General features: G+C 36.6%; 1 protein-coding gene across 2 annotated transcripts in view; it reads right to left on the bottom strand.

Moving 5' to 3' along the window:
- The window catches only part of adam10a (ADAM metallopeptidase domain 10a), a 62,336-nt gene extending 40,615 nt beyond the window's left edge, over nt 1-21,721 (bottom strand). For both annotated transcript variants that reach the window (XM_058782002.1, XM_058782003.1), the window contains exons 1-2: nt 21,541-21,721; nt 7,649-7,799 (exon numbers count right to left, since the gene is read on the bottom strand). In XM_058782002.1, coding sequence (XP_058637985.1) covers nt 7,649-7,799; nt 21,541-21,607 — 218 coding nt within the window. In that variant the 5' untranslated portion in view covers nt 21,608-21,721. The remainder of the gene's footprint in view (nt 1-7,648; nt 7,800-21,540) is intronic.
- Nucleotides 21,722-22,147: the final 426 nt, after the last annotated feature.

Raw genomic sequence — 22,147 nt, 5'->3', positions numbered from 1 at the left:
TGTCACCAGTGTCAATATCACAGAAAAACTAATACACACCTAAAAAAAGAAAAAGAAAGAAAAACTCAAGCTCATTGAAGATAAGTAACTAATTGCAAGAAACAGGACAATAAATAAATAAGAAATGCTACATACATTGTATAAATTAATCATTAACACTGCATAGTTTTCACTGTGTGAATTAAATGTCTTTTTTTTTAAGTTACAAAAATTATTCAGTCGAGCAGCAGGTGGGTGTGTGTCATAGCCAAAAATATTGGCACCCTTGATAAATATGATCAAAGGCGGCTGTGAAAATTAATCTACATTGTTTATCCTTTTGATCTTTTTTTTTTTATTATTCACAAAAATCTAACCTTTCATTGGATAAGAATTTTAAATGGCGGGGGGGTATCATAATGAAATAAATGTTTTCAAATACAAATTGGCCACAATTAACGGCACCCTTTTATACAATACTTTTTGAAACCTCCATTTGCCAGTTTAACAGCTCTAAAGTTTCTCCTATAATGCCTGATGACGTTAGAGAACACCTGACAAGAGATCAGAGACCATTCCTTCATCCAGAATCACTCCAGACCCTGAGCTAGAATTTTTCTTGAAACCCTCCCAAACAATATGTGGTGATGTAGGGGCTGTTTGACAAATTTTTTTTTTTTTAAGGTTTTCTGACTCCGAGACTGAACTATTTTCTGCAATTCTTCAGCTGTGGTCCTTGGAGAGTCTTTAGTCACTCAAACTCTCCTTCTCACCGTGCATTAGGATGATACAGACACACGTCCTCTTCCAGGCAGTTTTTTAACATTTTATGTTGATTGGGAATTCTTAATTATTGCCCTGATGGTGGAAATGGGAATTTCCACTGTTCTAGCACTTTTCATAAAGCCACTTCACTAATTTGTGAAGCTCAATTATCTTTTGCTGCACATCAGAAATATATTCTTTGGTTTTTCTCATTGTGATGGATGATAAAGGGAATTTGGGCTTTGTTTTCCCTCTTATTTATATTTCTGTGAAACAGGAAGCCATGGCTGGATAATTTCATGTTCATGATCACCCTGGAGTGCTCAAAATTGTGAATATGAATGGGAATATACTTCAGAGATATTTTACTCATAATAATTACTAGGGGTACCAATAATTGTGTCCAACATGTATTAGAGAAAAACATTTATTTCATAATGATATTTCCTCCCATTTTAAATTCTTATCCAATGAAAGGTTTGATTTTTGTGAATTTTTTTAATAAAAGATCAAAAGGATTAACAATGCAGATAAATTTTCACAGCCTTCTTTGATCATATTTACCAAGGGTGCCAATATTTTTGGCCATGACTATATATATAGCATCCCTATTACAAAGCAACTGACTTTGAATGTATTTGTGGAATTTGTATGTATTTAACAGTCAAAAGTAACCACTGTTTATGCAAAGAGGCAAAAAATGCAAATCACAGAAGGTTTCCCATAAGATCAAACTGATGTGAGCTGAAAAGCTGAAAAACATTCATCAAAATGACAAACTAACCTCCTTTACCTTCCTGTTACTTTGACGCTGATGTATACAGTTATTCCCCAGAGGTTAAATCACAAACTCTCAGTTCAGCTTTGTTTAGTTGGAGACTTTTTTTTTTCTTTTTTTAAATCAACTGAGAGATGACATAGCCAGCCTAAGCTTTTTGTCTTCCAAAGCCTTGCCAATACCTAAAGGCCTTGGGGAAGTTATGGGCAGCTGTCTTACTTCAGTATGCCATCATAAAATTACCAGTCCAAACCCTCATTCACGAATAACTGGGATTCTATATCCATTGTGCCTTTGAGCTAGACATTTGAGTCTGGGTTGCTCCAGAGGGACTGTGCCATAGATGATGTACTCCAAGTCACCTTGGATAGGAAAGTGACTGCTAATGTACGGTAATGTAATGCAAATACACTGCTTGTTCTGACTATGACATCACTTCAACTCATGTGTGTGAGGGCCAGTGACACTGCAGGAACAGTACAGAGATTACCTCACTTTTGCAGCGAAAGAAGTGATAAAAGGCAGACTGATCCAGGAAGAGATCTGCATATCGGTATTAGTCACAAGACTCACGCTGACTAGGCTCAAGTCATACGGTGATGTGTGACTCCCCATGAATCTCCTGCATTGTTAAATATTCATTCAATCGTAAGCCTCTCTGCCTCTGCGGAGGGGAATGAGAGCGGCTGTGGACTCACCTTGGAGAGATTAGCTCCAGGGCTCATTCTGTTCCACCTCTGGCATGATGCTCCACTGCGGCTTAAACCGCTAATCCCAATAGGCAAAACACACTAAGTGTACCCCCCACACACACACACACACTTGCTGCACTGCACTGCTCTCTTTCAAACAATACACTGCTTTCAGCCACAGACAACTGTTTTCATGCACACCACCCCACATGTGTCTGAACATACAGTTGAGTCCCTGAGTTAATGTCAGACACTAAACAAAACAGCATTCAGTGATAACTGAGAACACCAAGACTTGTTATATGCAAACTATCCAGCAGTTAAATGCAACACACTGTCTCTTTTCAAGAGAAGGGACAGAGGACTACTTGGGCCAGAATGAATAGTACCTACTGAACAAAACCCTCCTGAGACACACATAAAAATAAATGTGTTGCACTGGAGTTCATATAGGGAATCTGTGTACACAGTAAAGTAGAAAGTTGTGTATATCACGTGATCCTTGTATCTTTGTTATATATAGTTCCGGGATCCACAATATATCTGTATCATGCTGATAAATGGTATTGGTTGAAAATGGATGTACACTACAGTTAAATAGTGGAGTCAGTTACAATTGTTAATGTTTTTGAAAGAAATCTCTTCACCAAGGCTGCATTTATTTGGTTAAAAAAAAAAAAAAGAATTTTGAAATATTATCACAAATGAAAATAACTGGTTTTCTGTTTTAATATAGTTTAAATTTTAATATATTCATTTATATAATTTATTATTTTCTTATTCTCTCTAATATAAGTCATCTACCACATACATAAACTTTAAAAACACTAATAATTTAATAACCCTGCTAAATGTAATCTTAGCAAAGCTCAAAATGAACAACCATTCATTTATATGCTGTACACTATAGTGTTGTGAAGCTTAAATTCAATTTAAGCTTTAAAAATATATATTTTTAAGGCTTTAATATCAGCAACAGTGTCAGCCAGACTTTTAATATTGGCGCATCCCTAAAATAAATTTGCTAATTTGATTTCAGAAACAATAAAAGAGTAGTACCCTAACATATTAATATGAAGTCAACTGATCTAAGGGCAGCTTATTTACATTTCACGATGTCGGTCTGCTCAAGGTTTATTAAATGCAAAAGATTATCCACCCCTCTCAGTAACACATCTTCAAATTAATTACAAGTGCAATTTTCTTTCACTTGAAGTTATCAGACATTCTCATATAGCACTTACAGACAAATGAATATATACAGCATCATTCAATGAGCACTTTAACCTTATTATATAATTAAAATCAGCATCCAAACATAAGGCTGATTCATGAATAATGGATTTAAAGAAAAACACTCCATCACGTGACAAATGGCCACTTCATATGCTGTGCCACACTCAGAGATCCTGTTAGGCACCTAAACATCAACTTGACTCACACTTTGGCCTCCCAGAACCCCTTTCACAATAGATGACCTTCATCAAGTTTGAGTACAATGGCTTCAAAAGAGACCTTTGATGTCCAAAGAGAGAAAGAGCCCTGTGAGCTCCTGCAAACAAAGCTCCTTGTTTACACCTGATATTAACATCCATCTATGATAATCCATATGAGATGGACTGCTATTTACATGTTTAAGAAGAGTCTTTGCACTAATATATGATGCAGTCACATGGATTTCTGACTACATCCGAATATGGTTTAAGTACTCGGATCGCACAACATTTGGACAGTTTTCACTTAGGGTCATCCACTTTTTCTAATGTCCACAATGACTATTTAATGTATAATCCATTGTGGCATACTCACTCACTGATAACAGCACTTCTTTTGTAAGCTGCTGTCTTCCTTTAGTCTCACTTCATGTGAAGACACCGAGAGAGAGTGAAAATAAAAGAACGCTTGGGATGTGTTATTTTTAGGCTGCTGAACACTCTTTCACACACATGCAGGCAGGAAGAAAGCAGATGGTTATGTGGACTTGCGTGTGTGTTTTGGTGCGTTCTTTTGTCACGACACAAAGGAATACACTAGTGCTTATGTACATGTGTGTTTGTACAGTTTGTACAGTATGGTAATCTGCACTTGAGCAGTCATTTTTGTTCTGTGCTTACTCTTATCTTGACACACATGCATTCTTGAAAACAGATTTACAATATCATCCAAAAAAAAAATGTTGTCTAAGATGTGTATTAACTCAAAGAACAAGTCAAAACCAAATGCTCAATGTGAGGGAGCTGTCAACTAGCTTTCAACATTCAACCACAGGAACACACAGACAGATCCGTCTCGTCGTAGGAAAGATTATGTCATTGGGCTTAGCAGGCTCAGGTCTTCCTGTCCTTTGGCTCTTGTTTTCACATAGCAGGGTCAGAAGGAAACACTACTGCCGACAAAAGGGAGGTTGCGATAAAAGGCGGCAAAATGGATTTGTGTAGTGGCATCACAGTCTCTTGCATGGCCTAATAAAACAAGACTATTCGTTTGTATGCTAGTTATTTAATTCTGTTGATTATTGTTTCACAAAATACTGAGACAGGCTTGTATGCTCATCTTTACCGATTGGCCTTGATGAATTAATACTGGTTGAATTAATATAGATTAGGGCTGCACGATTATGACAAAAATCATAATTGTCGATTATTCCCTTGAAATTGTGTAATTGCGATTATTAATAACGATTATATTGTTAATAATAAACATATTTATGCCATTGTTTGAAGCTGCATGCCATATTTTTATAGAAAATAAATATATAAAAAAGGCTGAAAACACTCTTCCTGAACTTTTATTGCTTTTCTATAGCACTGAGCCTCAAATGTCAACTATACATTGGTTTGGTTTCTTCTTAAAACAAAAAAAAGGTCAAATTATGCATGGTATAATAATGTTATACTAAAACTAAAATTAAAAAGAAAAAAATGGTTTACTAAAACTATATATATATATATATATATATATATATATATATATATATATATATATATATATATATATATATATATATATATATATATATATATATATATATATATATATATATATATATTTACAATTAAACAGACAAAATTTCAAATTACAGTAACATTTTACAGTACAATTTATATTATCAGGACTCCAAACTAACATTCGAGAGTAGTAGCTTGAGTTGGGATGCAGATGTACATTTATTTTTATTAACAAAAACAGTACCATTGTGAAAACTGTAACAGCTTCATCTTTTATACATTTGTAGGTCATAACCAAAAGTACAGCATCTCATTACCATGGTAAAAAAGTAGCCTAACTATATGGTTTCCATGGTGTTTGCATTGAAAAACAGTAACCAATTACAAATTCAGTCAATTACAGATCCACATCAACTGATAGAATAATTAACAAAATAATGGAATTATATTCCATTACTCCTTTAACATATTTAGTATATTACTACTATAATAATACTCAATATGAATATCCTACTTTTCTGCCACCATATTGTTGCAATTAGTGTTACTACAGTAAAACTATGGTAAATGTGGATGATTTGTGGATTGAAACGTCTTCTAACTGGATCGTTGTTACACTATTTCTGCTGCTTTCTGCATCAGTGTTGATGAGAATAACAGCTCCGATTTATTTGGCTTTAAACTAGTTTAAATTAAAGAGACTGGAGAACTCTGCGCTGAACTCGAGTGCTTCTTACTGGATTTCACAGAGTTGTTTAGTGCGTGATCGCGACTGGTCACTGTAATAAACGCATGCGCTCTAAGCTCGCGCTGCGCTGTTTTCTTTTGAGGCGAGCGGATAAAAGGTCAGTGTGGCGCACAGTTCAAACGAGTACCGCTATTTTGTTCCGCTTTTGACACGTTTGGCGTTTAACATGTCACTCTGTTGCGCAACAGAGTGACAACACAATCAGTTAGACAAAATGTCTTTTATCTAGTGTGTTCGAGTTTGTTAAACCCCGCGCTGCAAACACATCTTAAGCACACAGAATAATGCAAGTGGGCATTTTTAATTGTTTATTTATTTTTGTAATCGCGGCTTTGAACGATTATGTAATCGTGGTATCCATAATCGTAATCACTATTAGAAATTCGATTAATTGTGCAGCCCTAATATAGTTGAATTAAAGCTTTATTGAAAGGCATCTGTAGAACGTTGCTAAAAAAAAAAAAAAAAAAAAAAAAGACATATGCCTTGGCTTATATAAACAAAGGAAAAATGTTTTCACAGTAATGCACTTACAAATGAAAGCCCATTGGGGGATGTTTAAAAGGCAGCAAATAAATGTTAAAATTAATGTGTCGCTGGTCATTTGCATAAAGTTAAGCTCTGCTTAACTTTGATTCTTTGCCAGGGTTTCTTTTCTTATCTTTTGCTTGTGTCAACGAAAAGCGCCAACTCTTGTTAAAAATGAATAATATCCCGTCACTTTGCTGCTGCAAATTGCTGTCAGTATAAGCAAGCCTTTGGACTGTTTAAAAAAAAAAAAAAAAAAAAAAAAAAACTGTACAGATCAAGTTATTTTTCAAATGAATAATTCATGTAAGAATGTTAACAAAAACACCAGCTTTCCATTTCTGCTTTTAAACCTTATGATAAATATGCACTAAAGGCTTTCATGGGAAGAGGCTGTACATGTTTATCATTTTTATTCAAACTGAGGTACGAGTTGAAAGTATTTTCTGTGGTAATCGACATCATGTTACAGATGCTGCAGAGATTAACTTGTATCAAACCTGCAATAATTCTTTCATGAAGACCCAGTGCAATTTCATCAGTTTCTCTCCTTCAGAGACTAAAAAAAAAATTACCCTTTCTAAAATCCCTATAGTGAAATAAAGACTACAAAAAAGGTGTGTGTCAGATGAAATCTGTAGATTAAATATAGAGGGGAATTTAGAGTCAAAAACTGGCAGCTATATTAAAGTTACTACAGTGAGTTAATTTAATTTACTACTGAGATATAATGTCATAAAGCTGTCAGACAGTGTCCGTCATCAGAATGGTGCAAATCATATCCTGTGTAAATGTTGACTGGGCATATTACCACACTGCCTCAGGTGCAATTATATGGCACCAGTTGTACCATCCAAGAACAGAACGATGCTAAAGACACGCTCACAAACCACAGAAACCGGAAGCTTTCTGTCAGCGGGCTGCTTGCCAGACCCCAAAGATCTAAGCCTAATCAATTTGCCTCCGCATTGCCTGGAGCGCTGAATCACCAGGGGTCTCTATCATTCTGTATTTCTCTGTGAAAAGTGTAACCTCAGGTAGAACAATCCAGGGTCATTCCTAAAGAAAAAAAGACTCAATTTTCACAGCACACAAGATCTGTGAAGATCCTTTCCCCTCATAAATGCTTAGACGACGAGTATTAAACCAGAACAAGACAGATCCAGCTTTCCAGAATCAACAAGTGAGCAGAAAAGAAGACTTGGCTGACCTGCCGTGAGCATGGAAGTCCAGGTGCAGGAACTGGTCCTGGTGAGACAGAGCTCTCTTAGCCCTCTGGTGCTTGCTGTGTAAGACGTCTGTGTCATAGGACAGGCCTTCGTAATGTTGAATGTACTTGCTCAGGGGTTTCCCATACTGACCTACGAAATAAAAGAAGAAAGAGAGAGAAAGACAGATGAAACTCAGGGACAGGTTGTGATCTGACTAGCTATTATTGAACACAAGACTTGATGCAGAAGGTTAACAGGCAAACTGTGGTGACAGAGTGGGCATAAACCTCTGACTGTTGGAATTACACTTTGAGCTGCAACATGATGACTCATTATCCGTAAATTACAAGGCTTAGCACCGTTTCACACATCCTGTGTCTGCAGTGTGTAAGCGAATCAGCATTACAGCAGGGCACTGAGCTTTCAAACCAAAGAGTTTCTGCTGCGTAACACATCTCTATCTGGGCTGTTTTAACCAGATGGGTGACTGGACACATGCCCAGGGCACCACGTCAGGGATGGGCACCATGTAGTGCCAAAAACAAACAAACAAACAAACAAACATGTGGATTTCCAGTTCATCACACTGAATTTATCCTTAAAACATCCATAAATAATAAGACAGTTACTGGGATCTGGCCAAACAACAACTCAATCAGTAGTATTTGGCCAGCAATGTCACTGTCCAGCAAAAGTGGTTATGAATTTATTGCTGTCTTGGAGCTTCTTTTCTATCTGTTTTTGCATTTTTTTTAATATATAAAAATAACTTAATTTGGTAAAAATAATAATTATAAAAAATAAACTACATTTATTTGTGTGAAAAATTTATAATATTTTAAAATAAAAGAAATTAATAAAAAGCACAGCAAAATAGGTTAAACATATACTACAATCTGTAAATATGGGCATGAATATGTGTGGCTTATGTGTGAAGATGGCCTTATACTGTCATTAATAAGAGGAGCAGAGAACATAGAGAGAAAAAAAACAACTAACTATACTGTCATATTTCATGAGGGCACTTATGTTTTCCACTTCTAATGTGGGAAAGTACAGTATTTATGTTTTTTCCCTCCCATCCTTCCTCAGACGCAAAAAGCAACTTCCTGGCACAGTAGCATTTATGCTAAGAATAGCCTGACCTTAGCAGGGAGCGTTTACTTTGTCACGACACTATAGTATCTGCACCAACAACAGTTGTACGTGCGAATTACCCACAGCGATCCATACATTTAATCTCACAAACAGCTTTTCTAGTCCCTTTCCTTCACAAGCCTGAAATCTTGACAGGATGATGACAGTTATATACTCTGCTTATTTTGGAGAAAGCAATGTAGTCTGACAATGTATAAAAGAGTCTATAAAAAAAGAGTGGCTGACATATTTTCAGAGGAAGAACTTTGACACTGGCTTTCCATCAGTCAACACAACCTACAGAGAACCAACCTTTCCTGTTTTGAATCTAACTCTACCTCCCCTGGGCTCCAATCATGTCTGCTATGACAATAAGCCTCAAGCACCAAAATGGCTTGAATAGAGCGGTTCCTTTCACTCTGAGAACAGAATAACGGCTGTGCAAGAGGGCCAACAGCACTGACGGGTCACGTCTGGAGACGGTCTGAACTGATTTATGCCTCTGTAAAACAAAAACTGAATGTCACAGGGCAATTACTCCTGCAATCTAGTGTTCAAGAGTTGGCTCAGAGCTCTGTAATGCTGCATGTTCTATCGAGAAGCATTTTATTTTTTTCTCCTCAAATGTTTCTCAGCTGCTTTCAAAAGTTTACCAGAGCACACTGAGAACACAGCAAGTTCACAAAAATGCTTTAACATTAATTATAGTTCCATCTGCCAGAGGCTACTAGTTAAAAGGGTACTGCAACCAAAAATGAAAATTCTGATATCGAGTACCAAGCACAAAAAAACAAATTAAATTTCAATCTGTTCCTTACATAGAGGTAATGTATGGCTTCAAACACATTTATTGTTTGACAAATTTTCATGGGTGAAAACTAGTCATTTCAACAGGAATCTACACAATCTGAATTTCTGTGTGAGAATGATTTCACTGCATTGTACCACATTGACCAACAGAAAGCCGCTTAGTTTGATGTGAAGCTGTGCTTCATACATAGCTGCACTACTGACAATAGAAAATGTGGCCACACCTTAAGAATAATACAGTGCACAAGTCTATGGAAAAATGCTTTTTTGTCCGTTTTAGAGCATTACAGGCCACTATTGCTTTGATAGTACGGAAAAAAAAAAAGAGCACCTTTAACATCCTTCAGTGTTCTCCTTTTGTGCCCCACAAGAGTGTAAGTAAAAGAAGACTGAATTTTAATTTTATGGAGAACTATCCCTTTAACAACGAAATACTACAAAATATTTGACCATCACAGAAGAATAAAACATGCACATTTGCAACACTATCAATCAACACTTTCACACTTCTCAATGGCTGATACATTTTAGAAGCAGAAGAAATGAAATTCCCGCATGGCATTCTGCCATCCACCAAGTGTCATTTCAAGAGAAAAATCAGTGTATTTCCTAAGAAACACAACAATTGAGAAGTAAACAGCAGGGCAGCTTTCTCAGCAAAAACGTTCTGTTTATCTTCTAATGAATGAATTTTGACAGAAGTTGGGAAACACCTGACCTGATGGTTTGCAGCTGATGCTCAGCTTTAATCATAAAACACTATCGCAAGATGACACTTTTCCTATTTTTAACAGATGTTCAGGTTGTGAGATAAAACAGTAATAAAAGAAAATCAAAAAACAAGGCCAGAAACAAACTGCACAATTGGCAGAGAGTGAGTGGGAGGAAGGCTGAAAAAGAGTGTGTCTATTGGCTGGGAGTAACAGTGCAGACTGTTTGTCCACCTGTACAGCAGTGATAAAATCCTCCTCTCATCTTGCTGTGGAGAGAGAGTGAGAGAGCAGAAATCAGGAGCAATACTGCCTCAGAGGAGCAGAACGCTCCAACACTCATTCCAATTCCACACACATTAGTGCTCCACCTCCCCAACTCTCCTATACCTCACTCTCAAGGCAAACTCTTTTTTTTTCCCCCAGCGTGTCCTCTCTTTTTAGCCCTTTACATTCAATGCACTGTGCAGACTGAAAAAAGGTTCAATGAACTGCTTGATTACATGACTTCATGCCAGCAGTTACCTTCACGGTTTAGTAGGTTGGCACAGTTAACAGTCCTGACTGGAGCGCTAAATATGGTTAAGGTTAGACAGTTCGCTTATGATGATACATTAGATATTCTACTGACATTTTTAGGACTCACAATTGAATTTTGACAGTACATGTTATAGATAGATGCTATATGAACTAGTCAGTGCATAATTAGCTACTTTCACACAAGAATCTCACTATATCACAACAATGACAACCATTCAAACATCAGTACCAAAATTCTGTAAAAACTCTGTAAAGTCACTTAACAGAACTGACCTTCACACAGCTGCGTCGCTGAGCTTCTGTACGATTTGACTACTTTTCTTACCACAATCTAATCACGATTATTGAGTCACATGTTAAGTGCTTATAACTAAATGGCATAGAGCTCCTTCAGAGCTTTGCGATTGCCTCAGAGTTTTTTGGTCAAAGCGTCCTAACCTCAAAAAGACGTGAAGTGCAGCATTCGTTTGCTGACAGATGACGTCCACAAATCCTAAAAGATACCCTTAAAGTTTTTTGAACTGCCATCAGCCTATAATGCCTTAAAATAGTGTCTATGCATGTAGGCAGCTCACAAATTTTAGAAGATAATATGTTGAGTGCACAAGACACTATGTAAAATTATTTAAATGTACAGCTTGTTTCAAGGTTGGCTTGAATGACATTGTTTCACATGTCTTAAGAGACAAGGACACTTATATCTATGGACTAATGGACAACTGTCTCATTTTGGCCTTGTTTCCATGGCAACTTGGCACTTTGCTTTTTTAAAAAATGAGCAATTTGCCCACTCCTCTTTAGCCCTGTTACCTGGAACAGAGTCAGCCAGTGAACCATAGTTGAGAAGCATAAAGGTGTAATGACAGGGAAGTGATGTTTTATCAGAAGCAAATGGGACAATTTTGCTCTGTTATCTAAGGCAGAGAGGTGAGTCGGTCCACTACAGATCAGCATTTCCTGCTACACTATTCAGTGGTGAAGCTGAATCTACAGCATAAAAATAAATAAATAAAAATAATAATAATTTACACTAGTAAAAATTTGTTAATGATTACTAGTACTATTATGTATTTCTCTTCCAGTGTCTTTGTGGATGAACACAACAAAAGTACGAAATACAAATGAAGATTAAAATTTGTATAATTACTGATTGTTTTTTTTATATGACAGACTCTGTATATCAGGAGGAGAATGCGACAAGGGAACTGGGTAAAGCATCAAGTATGAAATTTAGGTTGACAACGCAAATTCTTCATTTAGATCACTTCCACTGCAGTGGACAAATACGAGTTATAGGTCTGTCCAGGATAGGCCTGTACAGACGTATTTATAGATGACAATATATATAATTCAGGGTAAATGAGAAACTCAGAGGCTTTTCAGAATGCATAGACACATAGAGAAAGGCATGACTGTGAAAGGAGGGTGGACACTGAGCTCTTTTGTTCAGGCACAAACAATAGCTGCCTCATTTCTGCCTAAATTACGCCACATGTGAGGACAAAAGTTCCGGACTCCCACACAAAGATAACGGCAGAGCTGTCAGAAGTAACACACGACACCACTGGATGAGAAGAGCGGAGGGCCTGAACACTACTACTGATGATGGAAAAGTTTAGTTGTCAAAAATAGCAGTGAACGGCAAACTGAAAGTTATTTACATGTTTTTAAATTCTACACATCTTTTATTGCAGCCACCTTCACATCATATCTATAATCAGCTGAACTCTGTTTTGTTAAACTGAGCTGCTCTCATTTGACATCCACATGGGAAATGCTCAAAACTTTAGTTTGTTGTTCGAAAAATTGGTGTAGAAACAATTTTCAGTCAGAAATTGCAAGTAAATTTCACAAATAGTTACAAAGAAATGGCAAGTAAAACATTGAATAGAAGAGAAATTTCAAAGCAGAAGGACTGAAATAGTATTTTCTTTTAAAATGTATAATCTTGAACCAAAACAGCATAGCACATATCGTCCAACAATTTGGGCTTGATAAGAAGAAATACAATTTTGCAACAATTAAAATTTTTTTACTGCAACTTCAGATCAATTGAATGTGCCCTTGCTAAATAAAGAGTACTGATTGCTTTTAAAAACAACAAATTAAATCACTTTGATTGTTACAAAGAAAGTCTTACCACTTTTGGAACCAGTTTAAGGCAACAGAGATGTCTATGTTCAAGTCCTAATTTTATTAACATTCATCAACACAAAATGTAAATCATGAACCTGTCTGTTCATTTCACTACTCAAGTCTTTCAACAGAAAATAAATAAATAAACAATCACAGCCAGTTTCCTCTCCACTGTTCGCACCAATGAAAAGGTTACTAAGAGCTTTGAGTTTTCTGTTCAGAACACAATGATGCACAACAACTCTATTTCTCAGCTCAGCCAACACAATAATACAAGAATAGTGAACTATTTAGAAGATTATCAGGTTGTGTGAATTTCATAATGCCACCAACACTACTGACTGAACAAATTTAATAGAGGACACAAGATGAATGCAGGATGAAACATTCCACTGAAATCCACAATCAGTATGTCACTAAAATCTTTGTATATCCCTAAACACTGAAGCGTGAAGTTGAACTGGGTGGTACACAGTCAGAAAATTACAGGAAGTGGAAACAGCTTAGCTGAATGATTTATTCTGCTAAGGCAGGGTTCACAGAGCATGTGTGAGGCGCCTGTGACCTTTATACTCGCGTTCCTTCAACCTACACGATAGAGATTACAGACAGGGCTCTGTGGAGAAACCACACTTATGACAAATGACCAATGCAAATCAGACTTACAGTTAAGACTTTCAAAGGGTATGAAGAGACAAGAGAAACTAATACCCTGGGATTCAAAGCACAAAAAGAATTACAGGGCTTCTGGAATTGGATTGGTCTAGCTCAAGTAGCATTTTAATACCATCCTACAAAACCCTCTCTAAAAATGAAAAATTTTATATCAAAATGTTCTTCATAAAGACCAACGCTGTATTTTGCCCAGTGCATCATAGCAATAAAGTTTGATTCAAACCCATGGGTGAACTACTTGTCAGACATGGTAGAAGATTTTGAACAAATCAGTTTTTGTCTTGAACACTAGCTGTGGGCAGTTGTTGGTGGGTGTTTAATAGCATAGAGCAGGGCTCGCAAAATTTCAAAATCCCTGGTAGCCCTTCGGGCAGGTACTCTTCAGATTTTGGTAGCCAGAAAACTAATTTAACTAGCCCAAATAAAAAAAAGACAATTTTTTAAATATAGAAAATCAGATAAGTCTAAAATGTCAATCAAAAACATTTTCAATACACAAATATCAATGAAGGTATTTTATTTCACCATTTACAGGGTATCTGCAGAATTAAAAAAAAAACAAACAAAAAAAAATGTAAGCCAATTCATGAACCTTTTTAAGAGCTGCACAAGTAAAATGAACACTGTATGAGTGGGGTTGGACAATGTCTATGGTAACATTTTAAGCCATAAAATGACATGATTTACTGTTTAGATACAAGTTCACACACACACACACACACATACATACACACATAAAAAAATCTTATAAAGTGGCATTTCAGCTTTTAAACCATTTTTAGGAAAAGGGACAAGTCAAACATATTATATTAATTTAAAACATAAATATTACTGTCTTAATTGTTTAGATTTTTAGAAGGCACATTAACTTCTTTCACATTTATAACTATGTTTGCTGCATAAAAACATGGGTCGATATTTGCATTGATCTGAACATAAGTTAGGCACACTGGAAATGCAAATTCACTCTCTGAATATAGCGAATTCAGAGCAAATATATATAGCAAATATAGCGGCTTCTCCAGTAACGGCTGTACACAAAGCAGCACCGCGCTCAAATTCAGTGCTTTATCAGGCATTTTATAGGCCAGATAAAATGAAAATGCCAACGACATGTTTCTGAGGAGTCAGTTCCCTTCAGACACACATTGACAAAGACATCTGCGCCACGTTTTGACTTTGAAATGTGCAGCGCTCATATTTATTCAATGACATAATTGCCTTGTCTTTCCGTCCCCAGCTGTAAGACCTCTTGAAATTGTAATTAAGACTTTTCTTATACCACTTAAAGTATTTAAAACTTTATGGCCTTAAATTTTCTACAAGTAAATTGAGAGTTTTTAAGGACCCGCGGGAGTCCTGTATTTAAGGTAGCCTGTCGGGCAGGGCAGTGATACATTTTGGTAGCCCGACTGGATTTTGTGAGCCCTTTAGAGACATTGTTTTTTTCTAGGGATGCACGATATTAGATTTTTGCCGATATCCGATATGCTGATATTTTTCAACTCACACCCTGAGCACATGTGAGTTAACCCATTCCTCTTATCGGTAAGACATATTGGCATAATTTTTCATATCAGGCCGATGCCGATATTTACATTTAAAGCCATTATCGGCCGATTCGATATCAGTCCGATAATATCGTGCATCCTTAGTTTTTTCTTATGCCAAGATCTGGACTACACTTGCATGTTTAAGAGGAGCTGGACTGAGCCACTGGTAAGATGTGCTCCTCTTCATTTCTGTCAAACTGAGAAAAATCCACTTATTTTCAAGTAAGTGAGCCTGGGAACTCAGCAGCCGAATAATCTCCACACTTTACAAAGAGCTTAAGCTGACTGAAAGTGATACTGTGGCAAAAGGGACAGACAATTTGTCCCTGGAACACAATTAAAGGTCTATCGGCTAGAATTATATTGGTTCCTTTCTCTAGTCAGAGTTGTTTACTCATCTCTAACAGAAAATACAGGTTCTGACCAGCCAAGCTTTCCAGTGGAGAGGGTGAAGTGTCCTGGAAAAAAAGGGTAAAACCAAGTCAAATATACTTTGAGGCGTGAGCTGTGAACGCCTGACTGGGTGTTATCATAAGGGCACAGGGCAGGGTGAGTGAAGAGAAGCTAACCTATCTCTTTGGTAAAGCTCAGAGTGAAAATGATAAGATGAACAGTAATCTGATTATATATGTAGCACTATTTATGTAGCACTATTTATAGACAGACAAATGCCAATCACCTTCTTAAACAAGAAAAAATGCTGTAAAGAGATTATTTAAGCTGGTACAATGTCTGTTGGATAACATTTATAGTTTACAAATTCAAAGTGCAATAACATTATGATCATTAGTTTGTGATTGTGGAAACGTGAAAAGTCCTTTATAAAGGGTTATTTAAAAAAATAATTTTTGTATTTAACATTAGCAGTATTTTTATTTCAATACTTAATGTCTTAAATATGACAGTAGTGGTAGATATAATGGCTGATGCCAAATTTTTTGTAGCCAACGCTCAAGCTAATGCCAACATCTATAATACAATTAAATGTGATAAGATGCAAACAAAATTATCTCTCATATACTGTATATTTAAGGAATATCACATGAGCAAGAGTGCTGTTGTTTTGATATCAGCTCAACCTTGATTTGGCCACAGGCACAAGACTGCAGGTAATAAGAGTTGTGATGATATTCAGTAACCCATTTCATTTCCTGCTGGTTATGCAAAGCTTTGATGTCTGCAGACTGAAAGAACAGCAATGAAACCAAACAGAATGGAATCAAACTATGTCCTGAATTGGAGCAAATGTCGTAGGCTGTTCACACACATTATGTTGCACTCAACTGTGTTGGTTCTACCTTGTTTTTCTATATCATTTCACACATGACGCAACGCTCAGGTTAAAAACTACATACATCAGATAAGGGGCAAAAGAAAGACAAAAGACAGTGTTGATTATATGACAAACTGCTCTGGCCTTCCTTTGACAGATAAAAACTAGGGGTGCTCTGATTGATTGGGTACCGATCACTATCGGCCGATAATCGCTTTGGGATGTTTGATTGGTGATCTCTACAAAAGGCCGATCTCATAAACCGATCTCAAGCTGATGACACGCGTGCCAGAGGCTTGGCACAACATGCAGCGGCACAGTCTCAGTCCCTGTCCGGCGCTAATGTTTATAAATCGCTTTTCTTGTTAATTCATGCCAGTGTTTAACCATTCAGCACTCACGCTCTTCTGGAGACTGTACACTCGAAGCTCACACACATAACGCCAGGTTCACACATACTCCGTTTGCAGTGCATATGCGGTGCATATTTTTTACGCTCTCATGTTAATGGATCTGAACGGTTGTGTCCGGCAGTGCGTTCCAGGAGCGGTGAGTCTGCAGCAGTGCAGAGATCGTTTCCGCACTGAGTCTATCTTTGGTGTACTGCACACACTAAATTAGTTAAATATGAACATGGATTGAGACAAATATAATGTAATTACAATATAATATATGTAATTACAATATAAATGCATATAATTAAAAGTCTACTGTGTTTCACAGTCAACACATATGACTTTTTGGCTAGGTTTAAAGGAAAAGAGCACTTTTAAATAAACAAGGCAATAACAGATGGCACTCGTGGAGGTACAGGAAAGCAAAGTTCTTTATGAACCGTAGGATTGTTTGTAATAAAGATTCAAATGCAGTAGAGCTGACTGTTTTTGCCAGTCATAAGTTCATTTAGAATGTTTGTGATAACATAAGGAAAGTAGTTTACATGTTTTGCCACTTGCTTGAGCAACTTATTATTTAAATCTAGAAGTAAATGCAAAAGTAAAAAGCATTGAATAATGTGTTGCTCATATTAATTGCGTTTAAACAAATCTATAAGCATTGTATTACTGTTAAAAAAAAAAAAACAAGAAAATCACAATGAAAAAGCATTTTCAGTAACAATGTTTGGATTTGAAATCAAAATAATGGATAAATGTTGTGTTTGTGGTAAACAGATGGATCAGTAGTGGACTCCTGTGTGAAAATCAGGCTTGTGCTGTGTGTAAGCTTTTCTGCAACAATTGCACGATTGTAAAAACAAAAATGCACTGGATGATCAAATATTTAGGTTAGATAAATGTATATTTTTGAAAAATGTCTAAAAAAATCCTCTCTCACAAGAGTCACCTAAGAGGGGAATTCCCCCATTTTCAAAAATGAAATGCAAGCACTGAATAAATCTCAAAAAATCCTGATTGGAGTATCACTATAAATAATTTTACATGATAAAAAGATGGCTTTAAAAAGATCGGTATCGGTATCGGCAGATACTACTTTCTGTGATCGGCGATCGGCCTCAAAAATCCTGATTGGAGCACCCCTAATAAAAACAGAATAAAACAATTTAATATAACTACACACAGCACTCCATATCTTAAAGCATTTGACCAACTGAATGATGCTACAAGTTAATTAACGCTGGCATTGGGAAAGTTTCATTTGGCAGAAAATGGCAGTGTCATATTCTGGGTGTAACACCAGATGTCATGATCAAAACCTTCTCAAGCTGGTAATACCTCTTGGAATCACAAGTAAATAAATTAGAATTTCAAACAATTCTGACTCTGAATAATGGGCATAATTTGTGCTGACTGTGGGGGTTTGGGGAGATGGAAAGAGAAACCAGAGAGGGACACCCTGCAGCCTGAGAGGAAATGATACTAGATAAAAAAAAAAAAAAAGTTATAATTTCTTGCGGGAGTGTCATTTTGGGTTGTTATCTCAAAACGCAAACAGCCACAAACACAGGATCGACTTTCTGTGAAAACATGAGTTCAGTTGACTGAATATGAGGTGATGTTCAGCATGTGCATGTGTTTTTGCTCGTCTTCAGCCAAAATAGGGGGCAGAACACAGAGCATTACTGCTTCGATTCATAATTTGGAGGTAGTATAAATCCGTTTTAGCGGAGATGTGAATTCACTGCATGATAACTACTTTCCATGACATACTCCTTCAAACCATGACAAAAATAACCAAAAACAAAATTATGATGGACAAAACAAATATTTTTAAAATATAAAACCTCTTATAATAAAGCGACCCTAAAACCAATATAGTGCTAATAGCACTGGTGTGTGAGAGGAGGTTATCAGTCAACTCTGCTTTCAGTTATTTATTATTCATATCTAGCCTTTGGTAAAAATAGCACCAAAGTTAAACATAAAAAATGTGAAAATGCACAGCTTTTTTCAAGATGCAGCCTTAGAGCCCCAGAGAAAAGAACACACTACCACAAACGTACCATATTTTAAATAAGCATTACTTAAACCTAATCTGAAAACAATACACATCTGAATTGTGAATAAACTCTTTGCTCTGTCAGACACTAACTGATACTTTTTCTTTAATTTCCATGTTCCATTCAAAAGCTTATCCTTATTACATGAAAGCCCACTGTTGTCTGTGACTAGCATAAAAATTAGAGTTAATTCTTCTCCGAGTTAGAAACTGCTTTTAGCGCTCACATCATTTACAACAAAAAAATCAGCATCAAATGTAAGTTGTATTTACCAGCATAAGACAATTTTCACTGGTAACTGTTAATGCTAGACCATGGGCACATCATACAAGGCGGCGTCTTTGTGGGAGGATCCATCCAGTAAATTGAAGAAGTTGCTAACCACATGAAAACAACCAGAATCACATAATATTGCAATCTGTCTTACAAAAGCATTTGCATTTGTAAGTAGTTGACTTGCTTTTCAACTGGCTTGATGCATGGGGGGAGTATTAAAGTTGCTAAATAACAAGGAATTTCATCACTGGGTGGTGTAATCTCCAACTTCCCACATTACACACAGACACCATTTATCTACACCAGACAATACTACGTATGGAAACGGATCATATCTGTTACCTTCTGCCTTTATCCACTATGAAAGAAAACTCAAAAGGCTGATGGAAAACAGCTCACTGATGTTGATGATGTTGCAGGCGCACAACAACATGTTGAGCTGATATTTGAGCCAAAAGGGATGTCAGCAAAGCTCTTTATGTTTTCACAGCTGGCTAACAAAGAGCCACCTCAAAATGGATACTAAACATAAAAAGGAGTAATGTGGCCCACATATCGAGAAATGAATTAAACTTGTTTATGATTCATCTAAGGGCGTGTTCACATTTGGCAGGTTTGATTAAATTAAAATTAACTCTTATTTAGTGTGGTTCTGTTAGTGTGAACTGCCATTAGCTGGTAAAAACTGTCATACCACCATATGTACGCACATACAAAATATACACCATAAAAGATGTCCAATCAGGTGACTGTGTCCTTATGCCTTTGGTATCTTAAGGTTCAGTGTTAAAAATGACAATGTGAACGCTAAGCCGACCAGGACTAAAAGTATAATTTACTTTTTCATTTGGAAACAAAAGAGAAACCAAGTATACACATAAGTGTAAACAAATCTTAAAACCGATAAAAAATTAACTTGAATAAAGCTTTCCTTTTTTCTCTATGCGTGAATAAAAAAGTAAATAAAAGTAAATCAATATTTCATGGGAGCTTAAATATTGTGCAAATAAAAGAAAAAAAAGGGTAAATCTCAAAGATTGAGAATGTGAAACTCTAGGCAATCAGTGACCTCAAGGATGAAAAATGGTGACAGACAGTGTATGTCTTTAGCCCAGGCAGGGCAACAAGGACTAGATGAGCACCAAATACTCTGGAAAACATAAAATCCCATAGCAACAATCTCAGCTGAGCCAAAACAAGTCCCTTAACAAAGCTGAACTGTTAAGAACGCTTACTAATAAAGGAATGCACAGAATTTCATCCTGATAAATCAGGTCATTGCCCAATGGACTTTAGTAAGTATGAAAATACTAATGTAAACAAACAGATAAAATTAAAAAATCTTCTTCAGAATTAGCCATCTTCAGCAGCCCCAGAAAGCTTGGCTGCGAAGAATTAACAGAAATTTAAAATACGAAGGAAGGAAGGAAGACCCATAGTGATAAAGACAGAGATAATGTCATCACTTCCTGTCTGACAGCAAGGAAGGCAGGCACAGTGCGTTTACTGCTTCATAAGAGAACTTAACTTCACCTTATCGAAAGTGTACAACAATCTACGGTGAAATTAATTTCTTGAAGTGTCTGCAGCAGCTCTGTGACCACACAAAGCCATGCTTATCCAGCTATCTAAAGGGAAACTTGCAACATACTTCTATTGCTAGTAAACAATGGTAATTAGTTACTACAGACTAAGCCTGACCCAAACTACAAGTCAGCTTAATACATTCTAGGAAGTTTTTTTTTTTTTTCTTTTTGATACATTTTGTTCATTAATTTATGAAAACATGTACAAACTCTCTAGTAAAAAAAAAGTGACCTAGACTAGCAACAACACTCTTGTGTAGAAATAACAGGAAAGGTGTGTAGCGTCTTTCGTTTCGCCCGCATGTTTTTTCCCCCCTAACACCAACTCTCACAATCATTGCGCACTCCTGATATAAAGCAAGAATGCAAACAGGACAGAAACGTATAATTTCAATGACTTTACTATCGGTCTCCACTCCTGATTACTTCACTCGTTAAGTTAGCTAGCCGGGCTGTCTTTGACAGCTAGCTAGGGCATTTATTGTCATTCTCCTGAAATATCCCACTCAAAGTCATTACGAAAACTCCTCACCGCACTGTCTATTAATAATGCTGTTATGTGAATAAACCTCATATTCCACGTGTTTAACTGTAAAAGTTGTGTATTTTAGTGTTTAGTTTCACTTCCGCACTCACGCTCTCTCTCTCTGTTCACCCCTCCCGTACTAGCTCAGTTCAGCTAAAGCACAATCCGATTAACCGTCACTTTTTCCAGAAATAAAGCAAAACCCACTTACCTTTGGTGTCGCTTAAGCAGTATAAAAGCATGAAGAGTTTGAACAAAACCATATCGAGTAAATTCATCGCTCGCACATTGACACCGAGGCTGCTTTGGCTGTTAGTTTTGCGGGTCTTAAAGGCGCAGTCGCCCTCGCTGAGTGTGTGTTCGTGTGTGCGTGTGTGTGTGTGTGACGGCTGCTGCTGTGCCGCTTGTCTCCAACGGCCTGACGTCAGGCGCAGGCAGAGCGAAAGCCACGCCCACTCCCTCTCACAACCACAGTACTGAAAAGCATAGGATGTCTGTTATGAGATTTGTGTTGAACTTAATGGAATATATTAAACTGGAGGACAATATGACAGCTATTTAAAAATATAATTAACATTGGTTGTCGTTCATTGAGATCCTTTCTCATGCCAAGTACTTAATACTTAATCATTTTAGTTTGTATGTCAGTCAATCAATACAAATTGCCATTCTAATTTATCTATGGATCTTGTCATTTAAGACAGCAGTAGTAGTTTTCTTTCCTTGCCTTACACTGAATTTGAAAAACAATTTTTTTATTTTATTTTACTCAACCACTGCTAAATGAAAGTCCCCTCGACTATCTCTCAATGCACATT

Source organism: Onychostoma macrolepis, chromosome 07, assembly GCF_012432095.1.
Source record: "Onychostoma macrolepis isolate SWU-2019 chromosome 07, ASM1243209v1, whole genome shotgun sequence".
Classification (NCBI taxonomy): Eukaryota; Metazoa; Chordata; class Actinopteri; order Cypriniformes; family Cyprinidae; genus Onychostoma; species Onychostoma macrolepis.
Note: the sequence above shows the minus strand (reverse complement) of the source record. Positions and strands in the feature narration are given on the sequence as shown.